The 26,600-nt window shown below is 38.4% G+C and overlaps 1 protein-coding gene across 1 annotated transcript; it reads left to right on the top strand.

Annotated features, from left to right (window-relative positions):
* The first annotated feature begins 2,733 nt into the window (after window positions 1–2,733).
* LOC103211915 (ribonuclease H1-like) lies at window positions 2,734–22,802 on the top strand. The gene is made up of 8 exons (XM_007957893.1): window positions 2,734–2,864; window positions 4,335–4,450; window positions 9,055–9,204; window positions 11,132–11,231; window positions 13,694–13,748; window positions 14,275–14,359; window positions 21,465–21,589; window positions 22,716–22,802. The coding sequence occupies exons 1-8, from the start codon at window positions 2,734–2,736 to the stop codon at window positions 22,800–22,802; spliced, it is 849 nt and encodes a 282-aa protein (XP_007956084.1).
* The last annotated feature ends 3,798 nt before the right edge of the window (window positions 22,803–26,600 follow it).

Below are 26,600 nucleotides of genomic sequence, written 5' to 3'. Positions count from 1 at the left end.
ATAACTTAATTGGTGTTCGTTGAGCTCATAAGCAAAAATACACCTGCCGACATGGAGATATTTCCTACCTTTGCACATGCTGGTCCTTCTTCTAGATTGTACTCACCTTCCTTGTACCTAATTTATCTGAATAAATGCTTTTTTTTTTTCTTTAAATATCCTTCAACACCTAATTCAGGCATTATTGTGTTAGAGCTTCCCTTATTATCCCAGGCAAAACAAATCACTCTCATCTGTATATCTCACACATTTTCCATACAGCTTTTTAAAAAGTATAGTTGGTTAACATGTCCATATATTCTGAATCCTCGGTGTTCCTACTGATGTTGTATCCCCAGAGCCTGAATAAGCACATAGTATGTATTCAATAAATGTTTGCTGAAGACATGTAGAAAATTAAAATAGTTTATACTCATTTGTAAAGGATTTCCAATGGAAGCTAATCTGCTTATAGAGCAAAAGGTCAAATATTGGGCAAAATTGTAAGAAATTGCCTTTTCAATGAAATTTTCTCCTTGGTTCTTAGTTCTTTTAGCATTGGATATGCCCCCCCCCCCCGGAGGGGAGGGGAGGAAAAAAAACCAGCTTGTTGAAATAGGTCTGGAGTGAAGAATAAAATGTACCACATTCCATGAGAAGTTGCATACTCAATGACGAGAATGTCAGTTTTCATACACACATGTCCTTTCTCTCCTTTATTTGTACTTATTTTAATTGATGAATCCCAGTCTTTCAGGAAGAAGCTCTGGTAGTGTAGTGCTGAAGACATTTGACTGCTAACCAGAAGGCTGGTGGTTCAAACCTACCAGCCACTCCTCAGAAGGCAGATTGGGCAGACCGGGCAAACTGGGCAATATACCTCCATAGAGATACCGCCTGGGAAACCCAATGAGGGTTTGTTATGAGTCAGAACCAACTCGATGGCAGCAAGTTTGGTTTGGTTTATTTTTCCCAGAAGGAGCTCTGGTAGCATAGTGCCTAAGGCATTTGACTACTAACCAGAAGGTTGGTGGTTCAAATCCATTAGCCACTCTATGGAAGGTAGACCAGGCAATCTACTTCCCTAAAGATTTACCAAAGGGGATCACTATGAGTCTGAACCAACTGGATGGCAGTGAGTTTTTTTGTGTATGGAATCTTTCCAGCCTTTCAAATAATTAACCATTTTTTTACTTCTCCATAATTAATGTACATGGTCTGAGTAATAACAAACTCCTGAGCATATCGAAATTTCATTGTTAATGGATGACTAGGATATAAAGCCAGAAGCGTTACCTCCAGCCCAAGTTTATTTCTCAATGCATGTGATCAGTGCAAACACCATTGCCTATGAAAGCAAGAGTTAAACTGCAACAACATAATCTCTGATAATGAAACGTTGACTGTTCTATTCATTGTAAGCCCTCAGAATTTAAAATGATCATTTCTCCATAACTCTTACCTAGTCCTAAGAAGTTCTGACTTGGTGGTTGAATATAGGTTGGTTACCAAGGAAGAAATGTACAAAGCGAAAATTGTATTTCCAAAAGTGGCCAGCCAAAAACGGTGGACCCAAAGTTCTCAAAGTATACAATAATAAACCAAACCAAACTCACTGCCCTGGAGTGAGGGGACCCCTCCTTGGGTTTCCGAGGTGGGATCACTACCGAAGTAGATTGCCTAACCTTCCTTCCGAGGAGTGGCTGGTGGGTTTGAACCCCCAGCCTCCTGGTTAGCAGTTAAATGTCTTACGCACTACACCACCAGAGCTCCTAGACAATAGTAGTAGTACATTAGTAGTAAGTACACTTTTAACTTCCAGTCATTCTCCATCATTTTCAACCACAAATCAAATCCTCCCACCAGTTAACACACACCTTAAAAGTTAGAAAAATGAGTGTCCTGGCTTACTCAGGCAAAGAGACACTATCAATGGTTCCAATCTAAAGTTCACAACAGCATAACCTGGGGAACTTTTAAAAAACTACAAGGCTCCGGACCAAAAATTTGGTTTCACTTGATCTTCAATTGAGCAAACAGTATTTACTCAGAAGCTGGCCTTTGCGCTGTAGTGAAATGCTTTTTTTTTTTTTTTTTTCAGTTAGCCCAAAAATTCGGTTTCAGGTCAGACTTTCCAAACAGGGTGGTGGGCAGCGGTAATTTTTTAAATTACCCAACTGTGACCTTTATGCAGCCAAGTGAGAATTAGCTAAAAGAACGATGGAAATGCTCCCCAGACTGTTTTCAATAGGGGACGGACAGTAGAAGACTCAATACCAAAGCAACAGGACTCATTTTCCCGATGGAAGATGAGTAGGTTCTGTAAGATCCAAGACCATCCAGCTCCCCGCCTCAGGACTACTGTAGGCTCCGCTCCTTGCCGCGCCTGGCCTAGCCTCGCCCCACCCCAGACCTAGCTAAGATCTCGATTTCCTCGGCTCTGGATCTTGCTCCGCTCGAAGCCCCGCCCAGCCCAGGTCCCTCCCGGCTTCAAGCCTAGTTCCTCTCCTAGCTCGGTCTTGCTTCAGACCCCGCCTAACCCGTGCCTGGTTCCGCTGCGCCGCAGGGCCTACTCCCACGTGACTCCGTCTCTGCTCCTGGACCAGCCCCAACTCTCAGTATCAGGTGGCCCTTGCCAAAGTACTACGCCATCTTTCTGCGCCGCCACTGCCACCGGAAGTGTGTATGTAATTTTCAAGTTGCTCAGGTGTGAGCAGAGGAGCCAAGATGCTTCTCCCTGTGTTGGAGTGAGAAATGACCAAGCTTTTCTTTCTTGCTCACAGAGTTGCTTTGGCTACTGTGAGCTACAGTCGCTGTGGCAGTGGGGGGCTCGGAATGTTCTATGCCGTGAGAAGGGGCCGCAAGACCGGGGTTTTTCTAACTTGGTGAGTGACTTTTTACCAAAGCTGCTACTCTCTTCCAAGCTTCTCGTTTTCCCTAATCTACGGAATAGCAGGAACCGAGGAAGCTGTTGTCGATTGGTTTTTCACAGACAAGCTTTGCCTCCCGGGGATGCCACATGGTAGTTTACTGCTATAGACTGCTAAACCATATGTGCCGGGACCCTCATATTTGTAGTTTGGTTTTTAGGTAGGAGCCCCCTTTTCCCCCTGGCATCCAGAAAATAGGGGAGTCCGAGAAGCGCATGGCTCTGGTTATGTCTCCTGCCGATCTTGAGCTAACGTCGGCCCAGCCGACTCACAGGGTTATAGACTTCAACCAAATTTAATTTTTATTGGACTATCAGAAATGACCCAGATAGTTTGAAGGTGACCAGTGGCAGCTTCTTAATGCTTCCCTTTCAATAAGTGTATCAGAAGTCCCAACCAGTGTTATTACAACATTTTTTCGTACCAAATAACATAGAGTTGGGACTCAGATAATATCTAATTTAATCTTCGTTGTGTTTTTAAAAAGAAATTATGAACTACTATTTGCAATTGAATCCCTATAGTAATCTTTGAAGTAGGCGTGATTTTTCTCATTTTTCGGCTGTGATTACCATGGTCAGGGAGTTCACAGGGCTAGTAAGTCACAGATGCTGCACTTGAACCCCAGTTTTTTGACTCTGAAGACCAGTACTCTTCTCACTATATGATATCAAGATTTATTATCAGAATGTGTGTTTGTGTTTTCCTGTGCACATCAGCTGTGGTATTGAGAAAGAAGCATCTCGAAAGCTGGGGATTTTGCTGAAGTGAAGTTATTTCTACTTTTTTTTTTTTAAAGACCCCAAATTTTTAGTATACTCTGGTGGCATAGTGCCAGAAGATTGGTGATTCAAACCCACCAGCCACTCTGGGGAAGGAAGACTGGGCAGTCTACTTCTGCAAAGATTTACCACCTCAGAAACCCAAAGGGAGTTGCTGTGAGTTGGAATTGACTCCATGGCAGTGTGTTTTGGTTTTGGTTTTGTGTTTGAGAGAGCCTATGGTTCTGGCATGCTATGTGGCTGGTATATAGCATGATACAAGATGTAGGGTTGGATGTGAAATATAAACCTGTACACACAAAAAAAGCACCGCAACCACTGCTGAGGAGTCGGATCTGAGTCATAGCAAGCCCTCCTTGGGTTTCTGAGGTGGTATCACTAGCAAGTAGATTACCCAGCCTTCCTTCTGGGGAGTGGCTAGTGGGTTTGAACTGCCAGCCTTCAGGTTAGTAGTCATATGCCTTAGACACTATGCCACCAGAGCTCCCAAACCTATGCACAGTAAGACATAACTCTGTTCTCAAGGAACTAAGTTTATCCCTTTTCAGATTTTCCCAATTTAAGAAAATAATCTTATTAATTAAAAATGGGTTAAGTAAAAGAAAGAAGGAAGCTTGAAGTAACATAGCACATTCTGTTCCAGGAATGAATGTAGAACACAGGTGGACCGGTTTCCTGCTGCCAGATTTAAGAAGTTTGCTTCTGAAGATGAGGCCTGGGCCTTTGTCAGGAACTCTGTGAGCCCTGATGGTTCAGAAGGTAGTCACTATCATATCAGTGTTACATTTTAACTTACTCGAAGTCTTTCATACCATGATCTTGTTTGATGTATAGAGCTACCCTCTAGGCCAAGAGGGAAGATATGATGATTGCTTCCATTTTACAAATTAGGAATAAGGCTCAGAGAAATTAAGAATAGTGTTTCATGTCAGTAATAGTGTTAGAGACAGCCAGAACATACACATCTCCCATCTCCATTTAGTGTCTTCACTAACACCATAATTCCTTGTATTTTTAAAAATACTTGTACTTGCTGTTGGATTGAGAGGGCTACAGTTTTAAAGTGATGAGTTTAGTTCTTTTGAGTGTAGGTGCTTTTGCTGCATGTGTAAGTGTGGTGTTTTTTTTTTTTTTTTTTAACTCAGGACAGAGTCACATGATCTGAATTTCTTTCAGTATTATGTTACAGAAAGTATAGTTATTTGAAGTTTAAGGTCTAGTATAAGGGACATCGATTCATCAATTAGACAAGACTAAGGGTGACTGTGCTTTAGAGTAGAGCCACCTTAGATTTTAAAAATATATTTAAAAATTATATTTAAAAATATGTATCAACCTATCTTGATGGAGGATTTTTTTTTTTTTAACTTAAAAATATTACATCAGTGGATTAAGACTGAGCAGAGGATAGTTTTAATCATCTTCTCTTGGAGAGTCCCCCAGAACACACTGATATGCTCAAATCTTGAACAGCTACTCCTTTGGATCCTCATCACAATACTTGATAAAGCAGAATTCAGGGAGAGGCAGATCATGCTAGGAATATATCCCTGAAGGACCTCACCTCAGTGTGTATTTACTTCACCCTCTGTCTTCCCAACAGCTTTTAAAGGAGGCTCTGAAGTGACAGATACATTTTCTATCCAGATAGGGAAATCAGTTTGGGCCAGAAAGCAAGTTTGAAAGTATAAAAATGGTGTGCAAGAGTCATCTGACCTCCTATAATTTCACCAGGGGTAAGGAGAATCAAGATCAGCAACCCAATGCTGATTCTTATGACTCAGAGGTCAGACATGTTTTTCTATCCAACCTTTTTAGGAATTCTGACACCAACCATCCCTCCCATGGTACTCTGCTGCTCTGCTGGGTTTGATAATTTGTTGCAAAGGCCACACAGAACTCAGACAATATTCATAATCATGGGGCTTATTAGGGAAGTAAAAGGTGACAATTCAGGATCTGGGATGAATCAGGATACAGTTCTTAAGTTGCAATAGCTTCTTCTTTACCTGCCCATAGGCAGCCCTCTCAGGCCTCTTGGCCCCTCTGCCCTGCTCAGGCAAGTGTTATAAAGCTCTTTTAGCTCTGCCAATAAGTGCCTAGAGGCACTCCGCTCCACCAGTAGGCCTCAGCCCCAAGGCACTCAGTTCTCTTGCTCTGCTCCCTGGGTCAGCAAGCCTGTCTCTGCCTAGTAGTGTCCAGAGGTATCCCACTCTGCCAGAAAGCCTCCTGCCTGAAGGCTCTCAGCTCTCACTGTATCAGTCAGTGAGCCTGGCTCTGCCAAATGCCTGGAGGCACCCTGTTCCACCAGCATACTTGCCACCCAAAGGAGCTCAGCTTTCTTGCTAGGAAGGGCACTGGGCTGTCTCCTTCCAGTCTCCTGGTTCTGCTGCTACTGTTTGTCACCGTCACCTGTATCAGAGCTCACTTTCTGTCCTGGATCTAGGAGATTGTCTACACAGGGTCCCATGTCCAAAAGACACACTCTGCTACTGACTTTTTTTTTCTTGGTGGTAGTCAGGTTCTCTCTGTGCTCATTTTTCTCTACTTTCATCTCTTGCAAGATAAAAGATGTGATTCAAGCAAGAGTGGTGGCTGGAATAAGGGTAGTGACTTGAGTTTAACCTGCCCTAATCCTGCCTCAGGAGCTCTGGTGGCATAGTACCTAAGGTATTTGACTGATAACTAGAAGGTTGGTGGTTCTAACCTATCAGCCACTCCTTGAAGGGAAGATGGGCCAATCGACTTCTATAGTGATGTTGTTGTTTTTGTTTGTTGTTATGTGCCGTCAAGTCAAACCCGACTCATAGCGACCCCTCCTTGGGTTTCTGAGGCAGTATCACTACGGAAGTAGGATTGCCCAACCTTCCTTCTGAGGAGTGGCTGGTGGGTTTGAACTGCCAGCCGTCTGGTTAGCAGGCAAGTGTCTTAGCCACTATGCTACCAGAGTCCCTCTATAGTGATACTGCCTAGGAAATCCAAGGAGGGGTTGCTATGAGTCGGATCCGACTCCACAGCAGTGAGTTTGGTTTTGGTTTGGAGTCCTGCCTCATTACCATAACAAACATAACCTAAACCTCATGAACATAACCTGATCCACTTCATCAACACACACTGGTCAGGGTTTATAACACACAAAATGGAGAATAATTACATCAGATCACAAAATTGTGGACAACCACACAAGTGGGAATAATGGCATAGCCAAGATGACACATAATCCCATCCATTACAGGTTCCATACACTTTTTTGTACATGATCCATCCAATCACTGTGTGGAAGTCACAAAGACTATGGCTAGAAAGGCCATATTAACTAATTCACTGTACCTCAAAAAGTGTGACAGTTGTTATTTGTGGAGTTTTTAATATTTTCAGAGATTTTTTTGTAAATAGTAATTTATGTATATCTCAATTGTTCTAACACATACATGTTTCTGTTAAGTACTCTAAATCTTTCCTTAAGGGAAAAATAGTTCTTTATATTTATGAATATTACTTAAAAGTTTATAGAGATCTCTTACTCAAATGAGTTAGATATATAAACTGGGATTTAACATCTTTGATATTCATGAACTGTATAAAAGCAAAAGTATTAGCCCCTTATCCGATTTTTCTGCCTCTTAATATTGCAGTTATCCTCTTTTTAGGATTATTGAGGTATTTGCTGGTTACTGTAGCTTATGTAAACTGATTAATGACTAATTTACTCAAAGGGAAACCACAATTATTTTGTGAAGTAAAAATCACCTGATCCATGTGGTCTCCTGTTCCTTCAGTATCTTTTCTATTCTTTAAAAACTTTCAGTACAGTTTATCCTTCTATATAATAATAATAATAATAAAAACCCAATATGTATATTAAGATTTTATAGAATTGCACTTAGACCTGTACATGTGTATTTGAGTTCTGCTCAACAGCACCTGATAACAACAACAACACAGTATTTAGAGGAATGTTTTCAAGGCAATTATAAGGTAATTCAAACTACAGTAGAGTGGAAATCGCAAAGATTGATGTATATATAATACTGATTTCACTTACATTTTGGCCATATAACCTTAGCTTTCTTCTGAAAAGTGTGGATTGAGGAGATAGGCTAGATTAGAGATTTTGGTTTGTACTGATCTAGCAGGAATTCAATAAAAGTTAGTATACCATGTCTCTTTTCCTGTTTTAGGGATTTAGAGCTAAAAGTCATCTCTATTAGGTTGTGTTAAGGAGGTTCTTTTGTAAATAAAATTAGTTGCTCTTTCTATACCCTTCTTTCTACTGTATAAAATGATAATGTAGGAAAACACATTTAGATTATCTAGTCCATTGCCTCATTTTACAGAAGCTTGGAAGGTTTAAGTGAGTTGACCATTACAGCTGATGGATAAAAGGTTGAACTCAAATTCTAACTATGATTTTTTGGATCCTGGTCTAATTAATCCTCTACTTTAGCTGCCATGAAGGAGCTCTGGTGGTGCATTGGTTAAGGCATTTGGCTGCTAACCAAAAGGCCAGCAGTTCAAACCATTAGTTACTCTCCAAGAGAAAGATGAGGCAGTCTGCTTCCATAAAGATTTACAGCCTTGGAAACCCAATGGAGCAGTTCTGCTTTGTCCTATGGGGTCACTGTGAGTTGGAATCAACTCTATGGCAGTGGGTTTGTTTTTGGTTTTAGCTGCAATAATAATGTTGAAGAGTAAATGAGATACTGGCTACTTCCAGATAACCCTAAGGAAGTGTTTGAGAACCCTCAGGGATTATGAATCCACCATGACTGGGCCCTGAAGAAATAACACCAACATTACTGACCTTGAAGGGACCCAGTTTCATCTACCCTTCTGGTTTTATTTCCCTTTCTTAGTCTACCCCATTACCTGTTTATTTAAGATAGATTTTCCTGAGGTTTTTAACTTAGCATCCCTGCAATACAGGTATTTTTTTTCCTAGGAGGGAAAGGGACTCTGAACCATAGATACCACCAATACTATACAAAATTTTGATATTTTGTGTATTTCCTGGGGAAAGAGCCTCTCAGATTTTCAAAATATCTCTGATGCCTATAGAATTAAGAATCTTTGGGATCTTTAGTATCTCCAGATTTTGCTTTTAACAGAATCTTTAATATTATCTTGATGTTGCCTTTACTAAACCTATCATGAAAATTTTTCAGTTATTTCACAGGACAACAAAGTTTAAGATGGTATACTCTCTCATAAGTCATTCCTTCTTTGTAGGGCCACATACAGAAGAGTATTTAAGCCTTGTTTAGTCATATTAAATGACTTGCTAAACTGATTGATTTCTTTTAAAAAAAAATTTCATATTATGTTCATTGTTTCTGACTTACAAGTAAATTTCTTTCTTTCAGGACAGAAAAATAGACATGCTCAAGAATCTCAAGTAAAAACAAATAAGCGACTCCGCGAGGAAGATGAAAACTCAGAACCATGTGCAAAGCATGTAAAACAAAATACAGAATCCATACCTTCAGTTAGCAAAGACAGATTTTCTTATATGGGTATATCTTTCTTGGATTTTTTATTTTTGATATAATGATCATGAAAAGATGTAGAGATTTTCCCCACTGTCTTAATTAGGACACTTTGAGCTGAGTGCCTTCATTATTAGTCCTTTTCTGCCTTGTTCTTAGTTCTCAATCTTGTCTGAAAAGATTAATTAGAAATCTCTGAGATCAGCACTTTTTATAATTGATCACATGGTACAGAATTATTAATATTTTGGATGTTCATAAGGATACTATTATATAGATTATAAATGAAAAACATAATCTTTAACAGTATTCTTATGCGTGTAGTATTTTAGGTCACTAGGGCAGAAAAATCCAGGAGCTTCAGCTTCAAGTAAGAAAGGCCTAGACAGAGTTTTTAATAATTAACGCCACGATTAAAGCTTTTATATTCTTATCTTTGCAAAACAGTAAGAGATCTTTACCTTATTTTGAGAAGCAAGATAGTGAACTTTCTCTTCTTCCTTTAAATTCAGAAGTCAGTTATTTTATTTACTGACTTAAAATATGTAAGTTTCTTCTTTGTCTTTTACATGTGTGACTGGAAAATATAAGTAAGTAGCATAAGGTTGGTCAATCTACTTCCGTAGTGATACCGCCTCGGAAACCCAGGAAGGGGTCGCTATGAGTCAGGTCTGACTTGACGACACATAACAACAACAACATTTTTGAAAAATATAAATCAGTATATGTAGGTTCAAAGTTTTCCTCAAGAAGCCATTTTATAGTTTAAAGAAATTCAATAGAAAAGTGCCCTTGATTTGGTTATTTACTTATAGTAATTGAAGCATTTATTTATGGAGTAATTTGGAGATGACCATTTTCAATGTACTAACAGTTGCTTGAGGTGTAACATATATGGCACCTCACATAATACCTGACATAACAGAGATATTCACAATTGAAATAAAATTAAGTGAATAGGAAGAAACTGTACATTAGTATTATTAAAGTTCCTGTTCAAATAGGGAGCTTTGCCCAGCATCTGTATTTTAATAAACAGTCTACTCGGCACTGCCAGCCCCAGTCCGGTTATGGATGTGGTGTTCCATCCTTTCTTTCACTACCACTTTGCTGATGGTGTTCTGGTTGGTCATCAGTGACCTAAGAGTGCCTTCATATCAGTACTTTTCTACCTTTGCTTAATAGCGTTAATACAATAATCTAACCCTCTGTCTTAATGGAAGGAAGCAAAGACAGGCCAATTTTTACTAGTGGCAATTATATTAAGAAAAAATATATATTCTAACATTTTTCAAAGGACTTGAATTTCTGGGAGGCAAGATTTTCATGATACTGTGGCACTGTTTTTGTGGAATGACAATATCCTGATAGTGAAAGTAACTTAAGATATAGAAAGGGACAGTTTTACTATTCTTTGACACCTTTCGTGTAGGATGTAAACAGCAGTTCTTACTGCAACATATTTGACTTTTACTAACTAGTTGTGTTCTGCTTAATTTACCTGGTATGTGGGACCAAAGCATGAGTGAATTCTAAGCAAATAGGGTCAAATTGTTAATGTTGGGCATTATATTCTTTTAAGAACTATCTATATGGGATGAAATGGACACCAGCAACTGGAAAGATAGGAAACGTAGGAGTAGTGGGTTTATGTTTATGGGGGAGAAATCAGAAAAGGAGAGTCATAATGGTTGCACAAGTCAAAAAATGTAATCAGTGTCACTGAATTGTACATGTAGAAATTGTTGGATTAATGTATGCTTTTTCTGGGTATATTCCCAACAACATAATTTTTTTAAAAAAATTGATAATGTTTTCTTAGACAGGACTTCAACAGCATTGTAAACAATTCTCTGTATTTAAAAGATTAATTCAACTTGAATATATTATTGAGGTGAATTCCAGCTTTTAGTAATGTTGGTCCTGCAGTACTTACTAAATTTCCCTTTTACAGGTGAATTTGTAGTTGTTTACACTGATGGCTGCTGCTCTAGTAATGGAAGGAATAGGGCACGAGCAGGAATTGGTGTTTATTGGGGGCCAGGCCATCCTTTGTAAGTAAAACCAATAAAGCTAAATTTTTTAAGCTTCCCACTTTACTAAATACTATTTCAAAACTTATGAAAGGATGAGACAGGGTATGTTTATTGTTTGGATATTTGAAAGACCTGCTAAATAAATAACATTTGCAGAGGTAGCAGAAAAGCAGAGCTTTGATTCATGTTGATTTGAATCTAACAGATTTGTACTTCAGAGTGATAGATTATTTTAGCATTACTTTTCTAGCTATAAAACGTCATAAGTCTTTAATTTTTTACACCAAAATTAAATAACTGTCTCCTTGTAAGAGTGCAGGGTACACTTGGAGGTCTTTTCTTTTGCAAGTGTACAAAAGGGGGCAGGTCATTGGGCTTGGAACCCATCATATCATCAGAGGTTTAGCCATGACTCCTCTGAAAACATGTGAGTTTAGAGGTGATCTTTCATTTTACAAGAGGCACAAAATCAGATGTGAAAAATTCAGTAGTAACTAACAGCCCTAAAATTAAATGTAAAGTAGGGACTTGACTCTATTCTAAAGTTTCCAAGTATCAGTTCTGAGCTTTGTTTTCCAATATTAATAGGTGCCTACAAGATTGTTAAACATGTTTAATATAAATTACTCAGTAATAATACCACTTACATTGAGCTTTATAGTTTACAAAGATAATTCACCTTAATATCTTATTTTAGCTTCAAACCCCGTAAGAGTGAGTAGTAACTTCAAGTTTTCACCGGTAGCAAACTGAGTGTCAGTTTAAGTGGCTTTCCCAAAACTACATAGCTAGTATATTTCTGGTCTAAGACTTAAACCTAGATTTTTTGACTTCTACTCCAGTGTTCCTTCTACCATACCATACTATGCTACCTTTCATAAAATGTTAGTATTGTTAGTTTGGCTAATTTTTAAAGGGTGTGTTTGTTTGTTTATTTATTTTAATTGTGATTTGGGTGAAATTCAACTCAGAGAAAATTCATTTTCCATGTAATATACTTCATGCACATTTTGTATCATGACATTGACTGCAATCCTTACAATGTTAACAGCTCTGTTCCCTCTTCTTCCCTCTAGTTAGCTTTTTCCTGTGTCCTTCTTTCCTATGCATTTCTGCCCTCTGAGCTATCTCTGTATATAAATACTGCCCTTCTGATTTCCCATGATTGATTGTTCTAAGGCGTGTACCTATTTAATATAAATGTTCACCTTATATGTCTTGTCTATTTTGTGGCTGGAAGCCCCAGGAGTGAGTTCAGTTCTAGACCTGAAGGATGACTAGGGGCCATAGTTTTGGGGTTTCATCTGTCTCTATCAGACCAGTAAACCTGGTCTTTTTTATGATTTTGAGTTTTGTTCCACATTTTCCTCCTACTGTATCCAGTATCCTGCACTGATCCCTTTCCAAGCAGTTGTAGCCAGACACCATCTAGTTCTTCTGGTCTCGTGATCATAGGCTAAGGTTTGCGTGGTCTACAAGTGCCTTGGACTAATAGTTTCCATGTATCTTGATTTTCTTCATTCTTTGCTTCTGACGAGGAGAGATCAGTTGTTGCATCTAGATGCCTGCTTGCAAGCTTTTAAGACCCCAGTCATTACTTACCAGAGTAGGATGTAGAACAATGTTTTTGTGTAGTGTGTTATGCCAGTTGACCTTGATGTCCCCCATGACCCAAGCCCACAGGTCTAATAATTTGCTTCTTCAGGGTATTTGGCTGTGGCTAAGAAATAATCATAACTTTGTTCCCTGTTAATTCTATTTATATGGACATTCTTAAAGCACATACATTCTTAAACACATATGTAGAAATATCATCTACCAGCCTTATTTTTGGTCATGGGTATATTCCTTAAGCCTGTCTACCTGTGTATCTACCTGTAGATTAATGTTTGTTATTACTGAAAATGTAGTATTGTATATATAAAAGTGTTTGTTTTCTGTATCTCTTGTGCACCTCTCTGTGTCTTCCTTTTCCTTAATGTTAATGTATTGGTCACTTGTTTTTGGTATATTACCTTTCCTTCCACCTAAATCAATACTTGTCTCTTACTTATCTAGCAATTTTCCCTCCCTTCCCCTTCCATCGCTGGTAACCAACAAAGAAAGTTTCCTTCCACGTATAAACCTTTCCTTGACTTTTTACATTAGTGGACTAATACAGTATTTGTCCTTCCGTGATTGACTTATTTCACTCAGCATAATGTCCTCCAAGTTCATCCACATTATGCACTATTTCACAGATTCTGCATTATTCTTTAGTGTTGCATAGTATTCCATTGTGTGTATGTACCATAGTTTGGTTATCCATTCCTCTGTTGATGGGCATTTAGGATGTTTCCATCTGTAAAGGCTATGTTTTTAAATACGGTGCTTTTGTATTTCAAATAAATATACACTAATTGTTATCCACTAAGAGGAGTAAGGAATCACTTTGAGAATTGCTTAGTAATTTTATTTTCTTTCATATTGTTTTGAAACAGAAATGTAGGCATTAGACTTCCTGGGCGACAAACCAACCAAAGAGCAGAAATTCATGTAAGTTATTAGTTACATTTTTCTACTAAAAATTTAAGTTCATCATTCTTTAGCACTGACAATGAATGTATCAGTTAACTTTATACTGTCTATGTATATAATATAGGAGCTCTGGTAACGTAGTGCCTAAGGCATTTGACTGCTAACCAGAGGCTCATGGTTCAAACTCACCAGCCACTCCTTGGAAGGAAGGTTGGGCAATCTACTGCCATAGTGATACCACTTTGGAAACCTAAGGAGGGGTCTGACTCAATGGCATGTAACAACAACATGTATGTAATATAGTCAAAGTCCAGAAGAAGCTTAGTTTGGAGTTAAGTAACAACTCGGAAGACTCAGAATTTTCTAGAAAAACTAAAATTTATTGCAAACTGATGTGTAAACAGGAGAATTACATATTTAGCATTATTTCATACAGACAGTATGATCATTGTAGCTAGTACAGAGAAGGAGGAGTGTTTCCATTTTGAAGTCCTGTTGAAAGTTGAATCCTTTGTGGAATGGTTATCAACTTGTTTTCTTCAAGGCAACCTGCAAAGCCATTGAACAAGCAAAGGCTCAGAACATCAGTAAATTGGTTCTGTATACGGACAGTATGTTTACTATAAATGGTAAGTCTTCACATTTTATTTTTTCTAGTGTTTTTTCCATAAGTAAAAAAGGAAATGTTGGTATTTCATTCCCTGGTGGGAGGTACTGTCACAGGGCAGAACCCGAATGGTAAATGGGAATAGTACTTCATTGGTGAGTCAACCAGGAAAGAGTGAGTTTTTTGGAATCCAAGTTCTGCTCCAGTAATTACCACGTACTTATTTTGTTCCCATTCTGTGCCAGGCTGTGAAGGTAGATATGTCGTAAAATAGATAGGTTTCTACTCTCTTGGTACTTAGAGTTTAAATATGAGTTAGGAACTTGTTCTGGTTACCTAGTACTGCTCTGACAAGAATATACCACACATGAGATGCCTTGAAGAAGCACAGTTTGGAGGTTTTTAAGTCCGAGTTCAAAGTGCCAGGCTGTAGGGGCTGGGTGAAAGCCTCTCAACCTTGGGCTTCAGTTCTGCCTCCTGCCCCCCGCCCACTGGAGCTGGAGGCTTTTCTTCACTTAGCTTCTGGCTGCTGAGGCTGCCAAGCCCAAGGTTGACAAGTAGAAAAGCACAGTCCCGATGTTACCAAACCACACAGTAGGCTATTAATTCAAGTCCATTGAAAATCCCAGCGTTGGCAGGGCATGGGCAGGCTACTGAACAATGACACAACTACATGCAGGGTTCAAGAGCACCATAACCTAGAGACTGTTCCCCAAGGCTTCTCCTTGTATACATCCCTAAGGCAGCTACTCAGCTGCTCACAGTAGATTCCACCATGGAATTGATTACCAGTCTCATCATGGGGAATACTACATCCAGCTGCCCAGCCACCCAACCAGGCCCAGCCAAGTTGACGCACAAACTTGACTACCACAGAACTTAAGACAGTATGCTAAGTACTTCTTAGGGAATAATACAGTGACTGCGGCCATGTTGGAGGGATGCTTAAGTGGTCTGGGAGGGCTTTTTGGAAGAAGTGACATCTCAGGCTGGGAACTAAAGGTTGAATGCAGGTTTGAGGAAAAGGAAAAGGGAGTAGTTCAGGCATCTGCAAAAAATCAAAGCATGGCATAATTGAGTGAAAGGTTGAGTGAAAAGTGAAATGTTTAGAATCACGGTTGTTGTTGTTATGTGCCATGGAGTCATCTCTGACTCATAGTGACCCCTGCTTTCCAAGGCAATATCTCTACGGAAGTAGATTGCCCAGTCTTCCTTCTGATGAGTGGCTGGTAGGTTTGAGAATCACTACTTAGAATATAAAAGTGGGCAATCATAAGACATAAACCTAGAGAGGTTAAAAAACAACCAGAATGTTCAAGCAAGACCTTTTCACCTTTGTGATCATAGCAAGTTATTTAACTCCTGGGAGCCTCATTTTCCTTATCTCCAAAATGGAGAAAGTAAACCTACTTTTAAAGAGCCATTGTAATGATAAAGAGGACTTACTACATGTGAATTGCTTATCACCTTAAACTGACTGACTTACCCAAATAATTTTTTTGTTTTGTTTTGAACATTTTATTGTGGTTGGGTGAAAGTTTATACAGCAAATTAGTTTCCTGTTCAACTGTTCACACATTCTTTGTTTCGTGACATTAGTTACAGACTGCTCAGTGTAATAGCACTCTTTGCACTTCTTCCCTGGGTTCTCTGTTTTCGTATGTCCATCTTTTCTACCCTTGCTGCTTTCTCAACTTAGTTTTTGGGCAGATGCTGCCCTTTTGCTCTTGTATGGTTAATGTATTGGTTCTGAGAAATACGTTTCTTATGGGTGTTACTGTTCACTTTATTATTTGGCTGAAAGGTGGTCTGTGGAAGTGGGTGTAGTTCCAGGCTTGAAGAGTGTCTAAGGACCGTAGTCTCAGGGATCCCACTAGTCTCCATCAGACTAGTAACTCTGGTCTTTTTCATGTTTTCAAATTTTGTTTCTACATTTTTCTCCTACTCTATCCAAGATCTTCTTTTGTTATGGTGATCAGAAGGGTTGGTAGTGGTAACTGGGCACCATCTAGTTCTTCTGGTCTCAGTTTAGTGGAGGCTGTGGTTTGGGTGGTCCATTAGTCCTTTGGACTGTTTCCTTGAGCCCTTGATTTTCTTCACTCTTCTTTGCTCCTAATGGGAAGAGACCAATAGCTGTAGTGATGGCTGCTTGGCAAACTTTTTGAGACTTTAGTTACTGATCACTGAAGTAGAATGCAGAACATTGTCTTTGAGGAGTATGTTATGCCATTCGATCTAGATGTCCCCCGAGACTATGGTCTAAAGCCTTCAAGGCCAGTGACTCAGTCCCCCAAGGTGTTTGGTTATGGCTAAAAAGTTTGCATAACTTTGTTCCCTGTATGCTGTACTGTATGCCTCAATGTGTTTATCACCTACAAATATATATGTAGAAATATACTCTACCAAACCTATATATGGTTGTGAGTATACTCCCATACACCATTCCATATCTATTTAGCTTACATATCTACCCATGTTGTTGTTGTTGTTATGTGCCGTGGAGTCGGACCCGACTCATAGTGAGGCCTCCTTGGGTTTCCGAGGCACTATCACTACGGAAGTAGATTGCCCCCATCTTCCTTCCAAGGAGTGGCTGGTGGGTTTGAACAGCCAGCCTTCTGGTTAGCAGTCAAGTGCCTTAAGCACTATGCTACCAGAGCTCCCTATGTATCCACTTATAAACACTTGTCTGTTACTGTTACTGCATACCTCTCAGTGTTTTTCCTTCACCTTGCTCATGTTATGCTACCCTCTGCCTTATTGTGTATTGCCTTTCCCTTCACTTAAGTGAATACATGCCTACTATCTAGTTAAAGGAGTTCTGGTGGTGCAATGCCTAAGGCATTTGACTGCTAACCAGAAGGCTGGCAGTTCAAACCCACCAGCCACTCCTCGGAAGGAAGATTGGGCAATCTAATTCTGTAATGATAGCACTCGGAAAGCCAAGGAGGGGTCACTATGAGTTGGATCCGATTCGACAGCAGTGAGTTTGTTGTTGTTTTTTTTTTGGTATCTAGTTAAGGATCCCTGGTGGCACAGTAGTTAAGCTCCCAGCTGTTAAACAAAAGGTCAGCAGTTTGAACCCACCAGAAGATAGATGAAGCAGTCTATTTCTGTAAAGATTTACAGTGTTGGAAACCCTGTTTTTCCTACAGGGTTCCTATTAGTCACAATCAACTCAACAACAGTAGGTTTTGCTTTTTTGGTTATTATCTAGTTATCAATCCCTTCCTTCCCCAAATCCCTGGTGACCATCAAAGAATGTTTCTTTCTGTGTATAAACCTTTTCTTGACTTTTTATAATAATGGTCTTATACAGTATTTGTCATTTTCTAATTGATTTATTTTACTCAGCATAATGTCCAGATTAATCCATATTGTGAGGTGTTTCAGAGATTCATTGTTATTTAATGGTGTGTAGTATTATGTTGTGTGTTTATATCACAGTTTGTTTATCCATTCATCTGTTGATGGGCACTTAGGGTGTTTCCCACTTTTTGCTATTGTGAATAATGCTGCTATAAACATAGGTATGCATATAGCCATTTGTGTCATGGTTTTTATTTGTCTAGGATATATACCTATCAGTGGGTTGCTAGATCATACGGTATCTCTATTTCTAACAATTGAAGGAATCTGCTTACTGTTTTCCACAGTGGTTGTACCATTTTACAATCAGCAGTGTATGAGAGTTCCAATCTTCCTACACCCTTGCCAGCATTTGTTGTTCTGTGTTTTTGGTCATTGCTGTTATTACCAGGGTGAGAAGATAAATCCTTGTTGTTTTTATTTGCATCTCTGGCTAAGTCTTCAGTATGGATTACATCTCAACATAGAGAAAACAAAAATCCTCACAACTGGACTGATAACACCATGAAAAATGGAGAAAAGATGGAAGTTATCACGGATTTTATTTACTTGGATCTATAGTCAACACCCATGGAAGCATATGTCATACTGCACTGGGAAAATCTGTTGCAAAAGACCTCTTTAGTATTAAGAAGCAAAAATACCACTTTGAAGACTAAGTTGCATCTAACCTGAGCCATGGTATTTTCACTAGCCTTATATGCGTGTGGAAGCTGGACAGTGAATAAGGAAGACCACAGAAGACTTGATGTGGTGTTGGAGAAAAGTACTGACAATACTATGGACTGTAAGAAGAACGAACAAATCTGTCCTGAAAGAAGTGCAGCAGAATGTTCCTTAGAAACGAGAGTCGCCAGACCTGGTCTTAACTTCTTTGATAATGTTGTCAGAGGGGCCATTCCCTGGAGAAGGATGTCATGCTTGGTAAAGTAGAGGATTAGCAAAGAAGGGGAAGATCCTCAACAAGATGGATTGACAAAGTGGCTGCAATAATGGGCTCAAACATAGCAAGAATTGTGAGGATAGTGCAGGACTAGATGATATTTCATTCTGTTGTACATAGGGTTGCTGTGAGTCAGAACTGACTTCATGGCACCTAACAACAACAGTGGCTAATGATCACAAGTATGTCTTCATATATTTGTTGGTCCCCTGAATGTCTTCTTTGGTGAAGTGTCTGTTCATGTCCTTCGCTCATTTTTTAATTGGATTGTTTGTCTTTTTATTGGTGAAGTGTTGAAGTTTAATATAAATGTTACAGCTTTGTTCCTTGTCTGATATGTCATTGCCCCAATTTTTTTCCCCAGTATATAGGTTCTCTTTTTACTCTTTTAGAGGAGGTTTTTGATGTGGGTGTTTAATTTTTATAGGAGATTCCAGTCATCTATTTTATCTTACGCTGTTTGTAAGTTTTTAGTTATGTTTGATAATCTGTTTATGCCACAAACTAAGGACCCTAAGTTGTTTGCCCCTATTTTTTCTCTCACAATCTTTTATGGTTTTAGGTTTTACATTTAGGTCTTTGGTACCTCCTGAGTTATTTTTTTTTGTATATGATATATATGGATCCTATTTCATTTTTCTAAAATGGATATCCAGTTTTACCAGCACCATTTGTTTAAGAAATTATCTCTTTCCCCATTTAATGGGTTTTTAACCCTTTATCAAAGATCAATTGTTCGCAGGTGGGTGAATTTACTTCTGGGTTCTCAATTCTGTTCCATTGGTCTATGTGTCTGTGGTTGTACCAGTACCAGGCTATTCTGACTGGTATATGGTTGGTTCTGAGATCAGGAAGTGTGAGGCTTCCTATTTTACTCTTCTTTGGTAGTGCTTGGCTTATCTAGGGTTTTTTTTTCTATATAAAGTTCATGATTAGTTTTTCTGTCCCGTTAGAGTGTTGATGGAATCTGGATTGAGATTCCATTATATCTATAGATTGCTTTGGGTATTGATATGTTCACAATGATAAATCTTCCTGTCCATGAGTATGCTATGTTCTTCCGTTTATATAAGTCTCTTTTGGTTTTTTGCAGTAGCGTTTTGTAGTTTTCTTTGTATGGGTTTTTTTGTGCCTCTGATTACATTTATTGCTAAGTACTTCCGTCTTTTGGGTGATTACCATAAATGATACTATTTTCCTGATTTCCTTTTCAGAGTTCTCTTTGTTAGAGTAGACAAAGCCGATGGATTTTTGTATGCTGATATTATACCCTGCCACTTTGTTGAATCCTTCTATTAATTTCAGTAGTCTTCTTTTTTTAATTGTGATTTGGGTGAAAATTTACAGAGCAAATTCATTTTCCATACAACAGTTCATGTACACTTTGTCTCATGACTGACTACAATTTACCCCAATGCAATAGCTCCCCTCCTACTTCCTCCCAGTAGTTACCTCTTCCCTGTGTCCATCCCTCCATGCACTCTTGCCCCCTGAATTATCTCCCTGTGCATAAACAGCCCTTCTTTCTCCCATGATTGTTCTCTCCAAGGAGTGTATCTTTCAGTAGTCTTGTAAGTCTCTGGGATTTTCAATATATAGAATCATATTATCTGCAAATAGGGAGTACTTTTACTTGTTACCATTTTGGGTGCCTTTTGTTTCCTTTTCTTGCCTTATAGCTCTGGCTAGGACTTCCAGTGCTATATGGAGTGATAGTGATAATAAAGAGCATCCTTGTCTTGTTCCTGTTCTCGACGAGAATGATTTCAGTCTCTCTCCCTTGAAAGTAATGTTGGCTGTAGGTTTTGTATATATTCCCTTAATTATGTTGAGGAATTTCCCTTATATTCCTATTTTACTGACAGTTTTTACCAGGAAAGGATGTTGGATTTTATCAAATGCCTTTTCTGTATCAGTTGATAGGATCATGTGGTTTTTTATTTATGTGGTAGATTACATTGATTTTCTAGTGTTGAACTGTCCTTGCATACCTGGTACGAATCCCACTTAGTCATGATTTTCCCAGGGAATTTTGTGTGGGTAGAACTAATTCTTCTTTAGTATTTTGGGAGTCTCCCATTAATGAAGTATTCATCTGAACCATTTTGATAGGCTCACATTATTTTGGTGCAGCAGAATCCCAGGTGTGAAGTAGATGACATGTCTAGAGTAAAATTATTCTCTCTTATATAGGGGAATTCTTTCAGCCACAAAATAGTGTAATCAGTAGATTTTGGTTTGAGATAACAGCAATGTTTCCTAGTAGTTTCTAATAGATTAGGTTAGATGTAGAGAAATTAGGGAATATGTCAGGATGTTCTTTGTAGAATGAAGTTAGCTTCTTTTTAGTTGATCACTGACTTATGGTGACTCTGTGCACAATAGACTGCAACCACAATCACTTGGAGATAGGACCATTGTTATCCAAAGGATTTTGATTGGCTGATTTTGGCAAGTAGATTGCCAGGTCTTTCTCCCTAATCTGTCTTAGTTGGGAAGTGCCACTGAAACCTGTTCATCATTATAGCAACACGTGAGCCTCTGCTGACAGATGGGTGATGGCAGCACAAGAGGTGGATTTACCAGAAATCGAACTTGGGTCTCCCATATGGAAGAGGAGAATTTTACCACTGAACCACCAATTGGAGACTCTAACAGCATGTATTGTTTTATGGAACATACGTAAGAAAATATCCCTGGAGGGAGAGGGAAACAGAAGGACAAATGTAAGACTAGTTAATAAAAATTAGAATGGAGGCAAAAAAGAAAGTAGAGCTAATAATGAAATTAATCTGTGAGTATGCATTTCTTTTAGGCATAACTAATTGGGTTCCAGGGTGGAAGAAAAATGGATGGAGAACAAGCACAGGGAAAGAGGTGATCAACAAAGAGGACTTTGTTCAACTTGACAAACTTACTCAGGACATGGATATTCAGTGGGTGAGTATTTTTAAAAATGTTTTACATTAACTAGAGTTACTGATGGCTTATATAAATGATTTAATGAATTAAGAGGTTAAAATAATTGTTTCCATGAAATTAATATCATAATGTATATTAAAACAAATTTGATTCTTTATAATTTCGCTGTTTTAAAAGGAGGATATTGCTTTATACAGAATACACTGGCAGCATGATTTGAGGGTTATTCTACCTTCTTTTCATTTTTATATTAATACATAGTAATAAATGGGCTAGGCATACTTCATTATTGTTCGAGTTGTAATAGACAAACCTATTGGTTTCTTCAGAATTAGTCATAATATTAAACAAAATGAATTTATATAATGCTTTTTTTTTTTTTTAAGTTATGCATGATAGCCTTACTAACATGACTTTTTCTAAAAATGGAAGTTTTTTCTTATAATGATTTTTTTTCCTGATTTGATTTATTTTTATTTTTTAAATTTTTGATTTGGGTGAGAGTTTACAGAGCACACTCATTTTCCATATGGCAGCTCATACACATTTTGTCTCATGACATTGACTGTGATTCCCCACAATGTAACAGCTCTTATAATATGTAATTTTATTTTATTTTTTCCCCCTAAATAGTACTCAACAAGTTAAATGACAACCATTGTCTCAAACCTACATTTCTCTACCTCCCCAGAAATACTGGGGAATTGTCAGTTTGATAACCTAACACTTGAATTTGTCTTTCAGTAACCTAAATGTAAACAATGATTAATCAAATAAATACATCCATACTTTCTTAGCAGTTAAAAAGAATAAAGTGTGTGTGTGTATATATACACACATATACATGCATGGCATGCACTTTATATGGAGAGCTTGACAAGTCTCGTTCCTAACTGAGGAAAAGGCAAAGATGCAGTTTGTGTAGAAAACTGATTTTTTATAAATGTATACATTGAATAAATGCATTAAAGAAGGTCTGTAAGAATGTACTTTATACTGTTTAGAATTATATTGGGTAAGGAGCTGTGAAAGTAAGTTTTTTTTTACTCAGTATACTCTATATTGTTGAAATTTTTTACAATGAGAATATAATCATGTGTTGCTTGTGTAAAAATTAATAAAAGGAAAATTTTTATTTTAACAGATGCATGTTCCTGGTCATTCAGGATTTCTAGGGAATGAAGAAGCTGATAGATTAGCCAGAGAAGGAGCTAAGCAATCTGAAGCCTAAAAGAAATAATTTTAATACTTGGGAACGTGAGTCAGTGGCTGTTTTGTTACTTTTACTTATTGATATGGAAGGTAAAAGACTGTAGGATGGACTATTGCAGTAGGTGTGACTGGCACAATTTCAAACTAAATCAGAAACTCTATTTCTGTGAAATAGTTTGATAAAAAGTGGTTAGATGTATAATAAATTGGCTTTTGAGATTTCAGAATTAAGTTTATTGGGCTTGATTCTGTTGTCATTTGTTTTATTGCAGTCTGACTCAGAATGTTAGGGCTTTGATTTTAATAAAGAATGAATAAAGCTTAGTTTATAAATGAAGAAATGCAGGGAAGAAGTATAGATAGTAAGCCTCATGATTTTCAAGTCTATTTGTGCCTTTGTGAAGATTAGATAAAGGCATCCCTTCCTTTGGGCAGGTGCAGCCCCATGCTAGGGCACAAAGCTTAGCAGACAGCTGTGAGTTAAGTCTTAGCCCCATTTGCCCTCTTGGCTGACATTCTCATATATCTGCACATAGGTAGCTTTGGTTATTAGACCATAAAAGAAGAAGAGTTACAACTTTTGAAGACCAAGATGGTACAAATAAATCTTTCAAAAATTTCTTTAGATGTTTTTGTTAAAAACAGCATGTTAAAGAAAATTTGTAATGATCATTTATTTTTAACCTTACTTATTGTAAAATAAAAACACAGATAGAAAACCAAGTGAAACAAATGTGTAGCTTTTAGAGTTGTTATTATTATTATAAAGTGAATATGCTTGAAACTGCCACCTTACTCACCTTGACCAAACCAAAACCAAACCCACTGTCAAGTTGATTTCAACTCATAGCAACCTTGCAGGACAGAGTAGAACTGTCCCTGTAGAGTCTCCAAAGGTGTAAATCTTTATGGAAGCAGATTGCCGCATCTTTCTTCTACAGATTGGCTGGTGGGTTCAAACTGCTGATCTTTTGTTTAATAGCCAAGTGCTTTAACCACTGTGCCACCAGGGCTCCTCAGTCACCTTGACAGCCACCCCAGTGAGTCTCTCAGTACCCCATCTCATACACAACCCCCACGCCTCCAACATAACCATTATCCTGATTTCTATAGAAATGACTTCCTTGTGTTTCATTTGGCAGTTTAATTTTGCCTACTTTTAAAAAAAAACTTGATATGTCTTACATCTTCAGTCTCTGTTACTCAACAGCTTTTCCAGCCATCCCGTTTGTATAGTTCTTAACATGGAACAGATAAATATTTGCTTTTGTCCTCTATACTTCCTGCAATTTGGTGACTAAAGGCTTCATCTGACTCAAGTTCCATATCTTTGGCAAGACTTTCATCAGTGGTATATATTTTTATCAGGAGTCATATGTCTGATTTTCATCTTTTTTGATAATGGCAGTTACTGATGATCATTGCCTAAATCTGTTAATTAATCAGAGTTTGTAAAATGTATATTCTTATTCTATGATTTTATTTGCAGTTATTAGCTGGAGTAGTTTTATAAGAGATGCTATCTGTCATCTACTACTTGGTTACCCATTGATATAGTTGATATAAAAAGGTGGGATAAATGCTTGATTCTTCCCTTTCATATACGGAATTTTCAAGATAATGAATTAGTTAGTTCCCTGTCATCCTTACGAAGGTGACCACTTACAGTTTTTTATCTATATGTATCATGAATTCGTGAAGTTAAGCATATTTGAGGGGTTTTAATGTATTGTAATTGTTATTATACTGAGTTCAAATTATAGCTTCTTTACCAGTGAGAGGTAGCCTTTTCAAGTTAGCTCTTGAGTTCTTTTGATATGCCATAAACACACACACACACACACACACACACAGAGAAAGAGAGAGAGACAGAGAGAGAGAGAGAGATTGATTGATTGAGATTAGCAGGTCCCTTGTCTGGATATCAGAATGTTTAAGGCCATCTTGTGCATCTTCTGCTTCAGACCTGGAATCAGCTATTTGTCCTGAAAGCCCTGGTTTCTTTGAATGGTTAAAGTGGTATTTCAAATCCACAATCTGGGATGCTCATTGCTATTAGTTGGTCATTGTGCATGCTGATATTCTCCAGTTCAAATTCAGGATTTCATGGTTTTTACTGCACCTCTTCAACGTTGTGCTTATGTTTCCTTCCACACTGAGAATCCTGGTTCTCAAGACATAGGAGATGATATCCTGTAATTACTCACTTGCTTTATTCCACTTTAACATACAGTATTTGAATAATAGCACTAAACTACCATCACTAATAACGATTACTGAAAATAGTACTGTATGTACACTGTTAACCATTACATAATTTAATCCCTCCCTTTTACCCTCACTGGAAGCGGCATCTTCTGACCTCCTCCAGCCTCACAAGGGGCAAACAGAATAACCATCAACAGCCCAAGGCTTATTCCTATAAGGCCAGACATGCTGCCACCCTCCAGCCTCTTTACCAGTTCCGACACCAACTGTCCCTCCCATGGCACTCACTACTTACCTTCTCTGCTGGGTTTGATAATTAATGGTAATGGCCACACAGAACTCACCAATAATACAGTTATGGGGTTTATGAAGGAAGTAACAGGTTACAATTCAGGACATAGTTCTTCAATCAGGAGTGTCTCCCCTCTGCTATGCCCTTAGATAATGCCTCTCTGGTCCCTAGCCTCTTGGCCTGGCCTCTCCCCCCCGGGACAAATATTATGAAGCTCTTTTAGCTCTGCCAGTAGATACACCTAGGTGCACCCCAGTCTGCCAGCAAGCCTCGTGCCCAAGGGCACTCAGCGTTCTTGCTCCATGGTCTGGAAAGCCCACTGCACTGTCTCTTGCCTCTTGGTTCTACTGCCACCATCTCTCAGCCAAGAGTCTCCCATCCAGGCATCTCTCTGCCAAGAAGGTTCAGCACAGGATCTCAGGTCTGAGGATGTGCTCCATTTCACCTCCACTTCTTCTCTGTTGATGGGAAATCAGATCCCTTTCTGCCTCTAGGAGAGCTCATTTTAGGCCAACAGCAAAACTAACCAATCCTCACATTAGAGTTCTATACACCTTATTTGCATGGCCCCACCCAGTAATCTGGTGGGAATTACAAAGACTATGGCTAGAAAAGCCATACAAAGTAATTCACTGCACCATACCCTCATTTAGACTCATTTCTGCATATTTAATGGGAACAATATTACCTGAGTTCTTGCATATTCAATTTAGTTTGTACCCTTTACACTTGAAGATCAGTTGCTGGGTGTAAGATCAGTTTGCTGGGTGTAAGGCTCTCATTTTCTTTCTTGAGTATCTTGAATATTTTAGTCTGACATAAAGTGATGCTATTTAAGCCTTAAAGAGTCTTATTTTTTCTTACCTTGTAAGTCACATGGTCTTTTTACTTAAATGCTCAAAGGCTTTTTTTTTCTTTCAAGTCTAATAATTTTATTAGTAATGTGTTGATTATTCTGGGTCAATGTAGCAGTTGTATGAAATGCTCTTCCAATATGTAGTTTCAAATCCTCAATAAAGTTTTTTGAACTATTGCTTAGTGTTCTGTTTTTCTTGCTGCTTTTTCTTCTTCTTTTGGGTACTTTTGTTATCTCTGTGTTGAAATCTGACTTGCCTGTCTTCTATATCTGTTAATTTCACTCTAATCTCTTTCTTCATTTTATTTGGAGTTTTAAAAATTGTCTTCCTAAGGCTTCTGGCAAGATGGCGGACTAGGCAGAAGGATTGCAAAGACCCTCTTCAACAAAGAAAAGGGAAACCAATTAACGCAGACACAGAAGATAATCTTGGACCCCTGAGCCTTGAAGGGAAGGATACA

Source organism: Orycteropus afer, unplaced genomic scaffold (assembly GCF_000298275.1).
Source record: "Orycteropus afer afer isolate SDZICR_OR568_19922 unplaced genomic scaffold, OryAfe1.0 scaffold00821, whole genome shotgun sequence".
Taxonomy (NCBI): domain Eukaryota; kingdom Metazoa; phylum Chordata; class Mammalia; order Tubulidentata; family Orycteropodidae; genus Orycteropus; species Orycteropus afer.
This window is presented reverse-complemented; position numbering and strand designations above follow the sequence as displayed.

Coding starts and splice junctions, on each gene's coding strand:
- LOC103211915 (XM_007957893.1), top strand. CDS start 2,734: ATGACCAAGCTTTTCTTTCTTGCTCACAGAGTTGCTTTGGCTACTGTG. Junction 9,205..11,131: donor AGACAGATTTTCTTATATGG/GTATATCTTTCT, acceptor TCCCTTTTACAG/GTGAATTTGTAGTTGTTTAC. Junction 21,590..22,715: donor AGGACATGGATATTCAGTGG/GTGAGTATTTTT, acceptor TTATTTTAACAG/ATGCATGTTCCTGGTCATTC.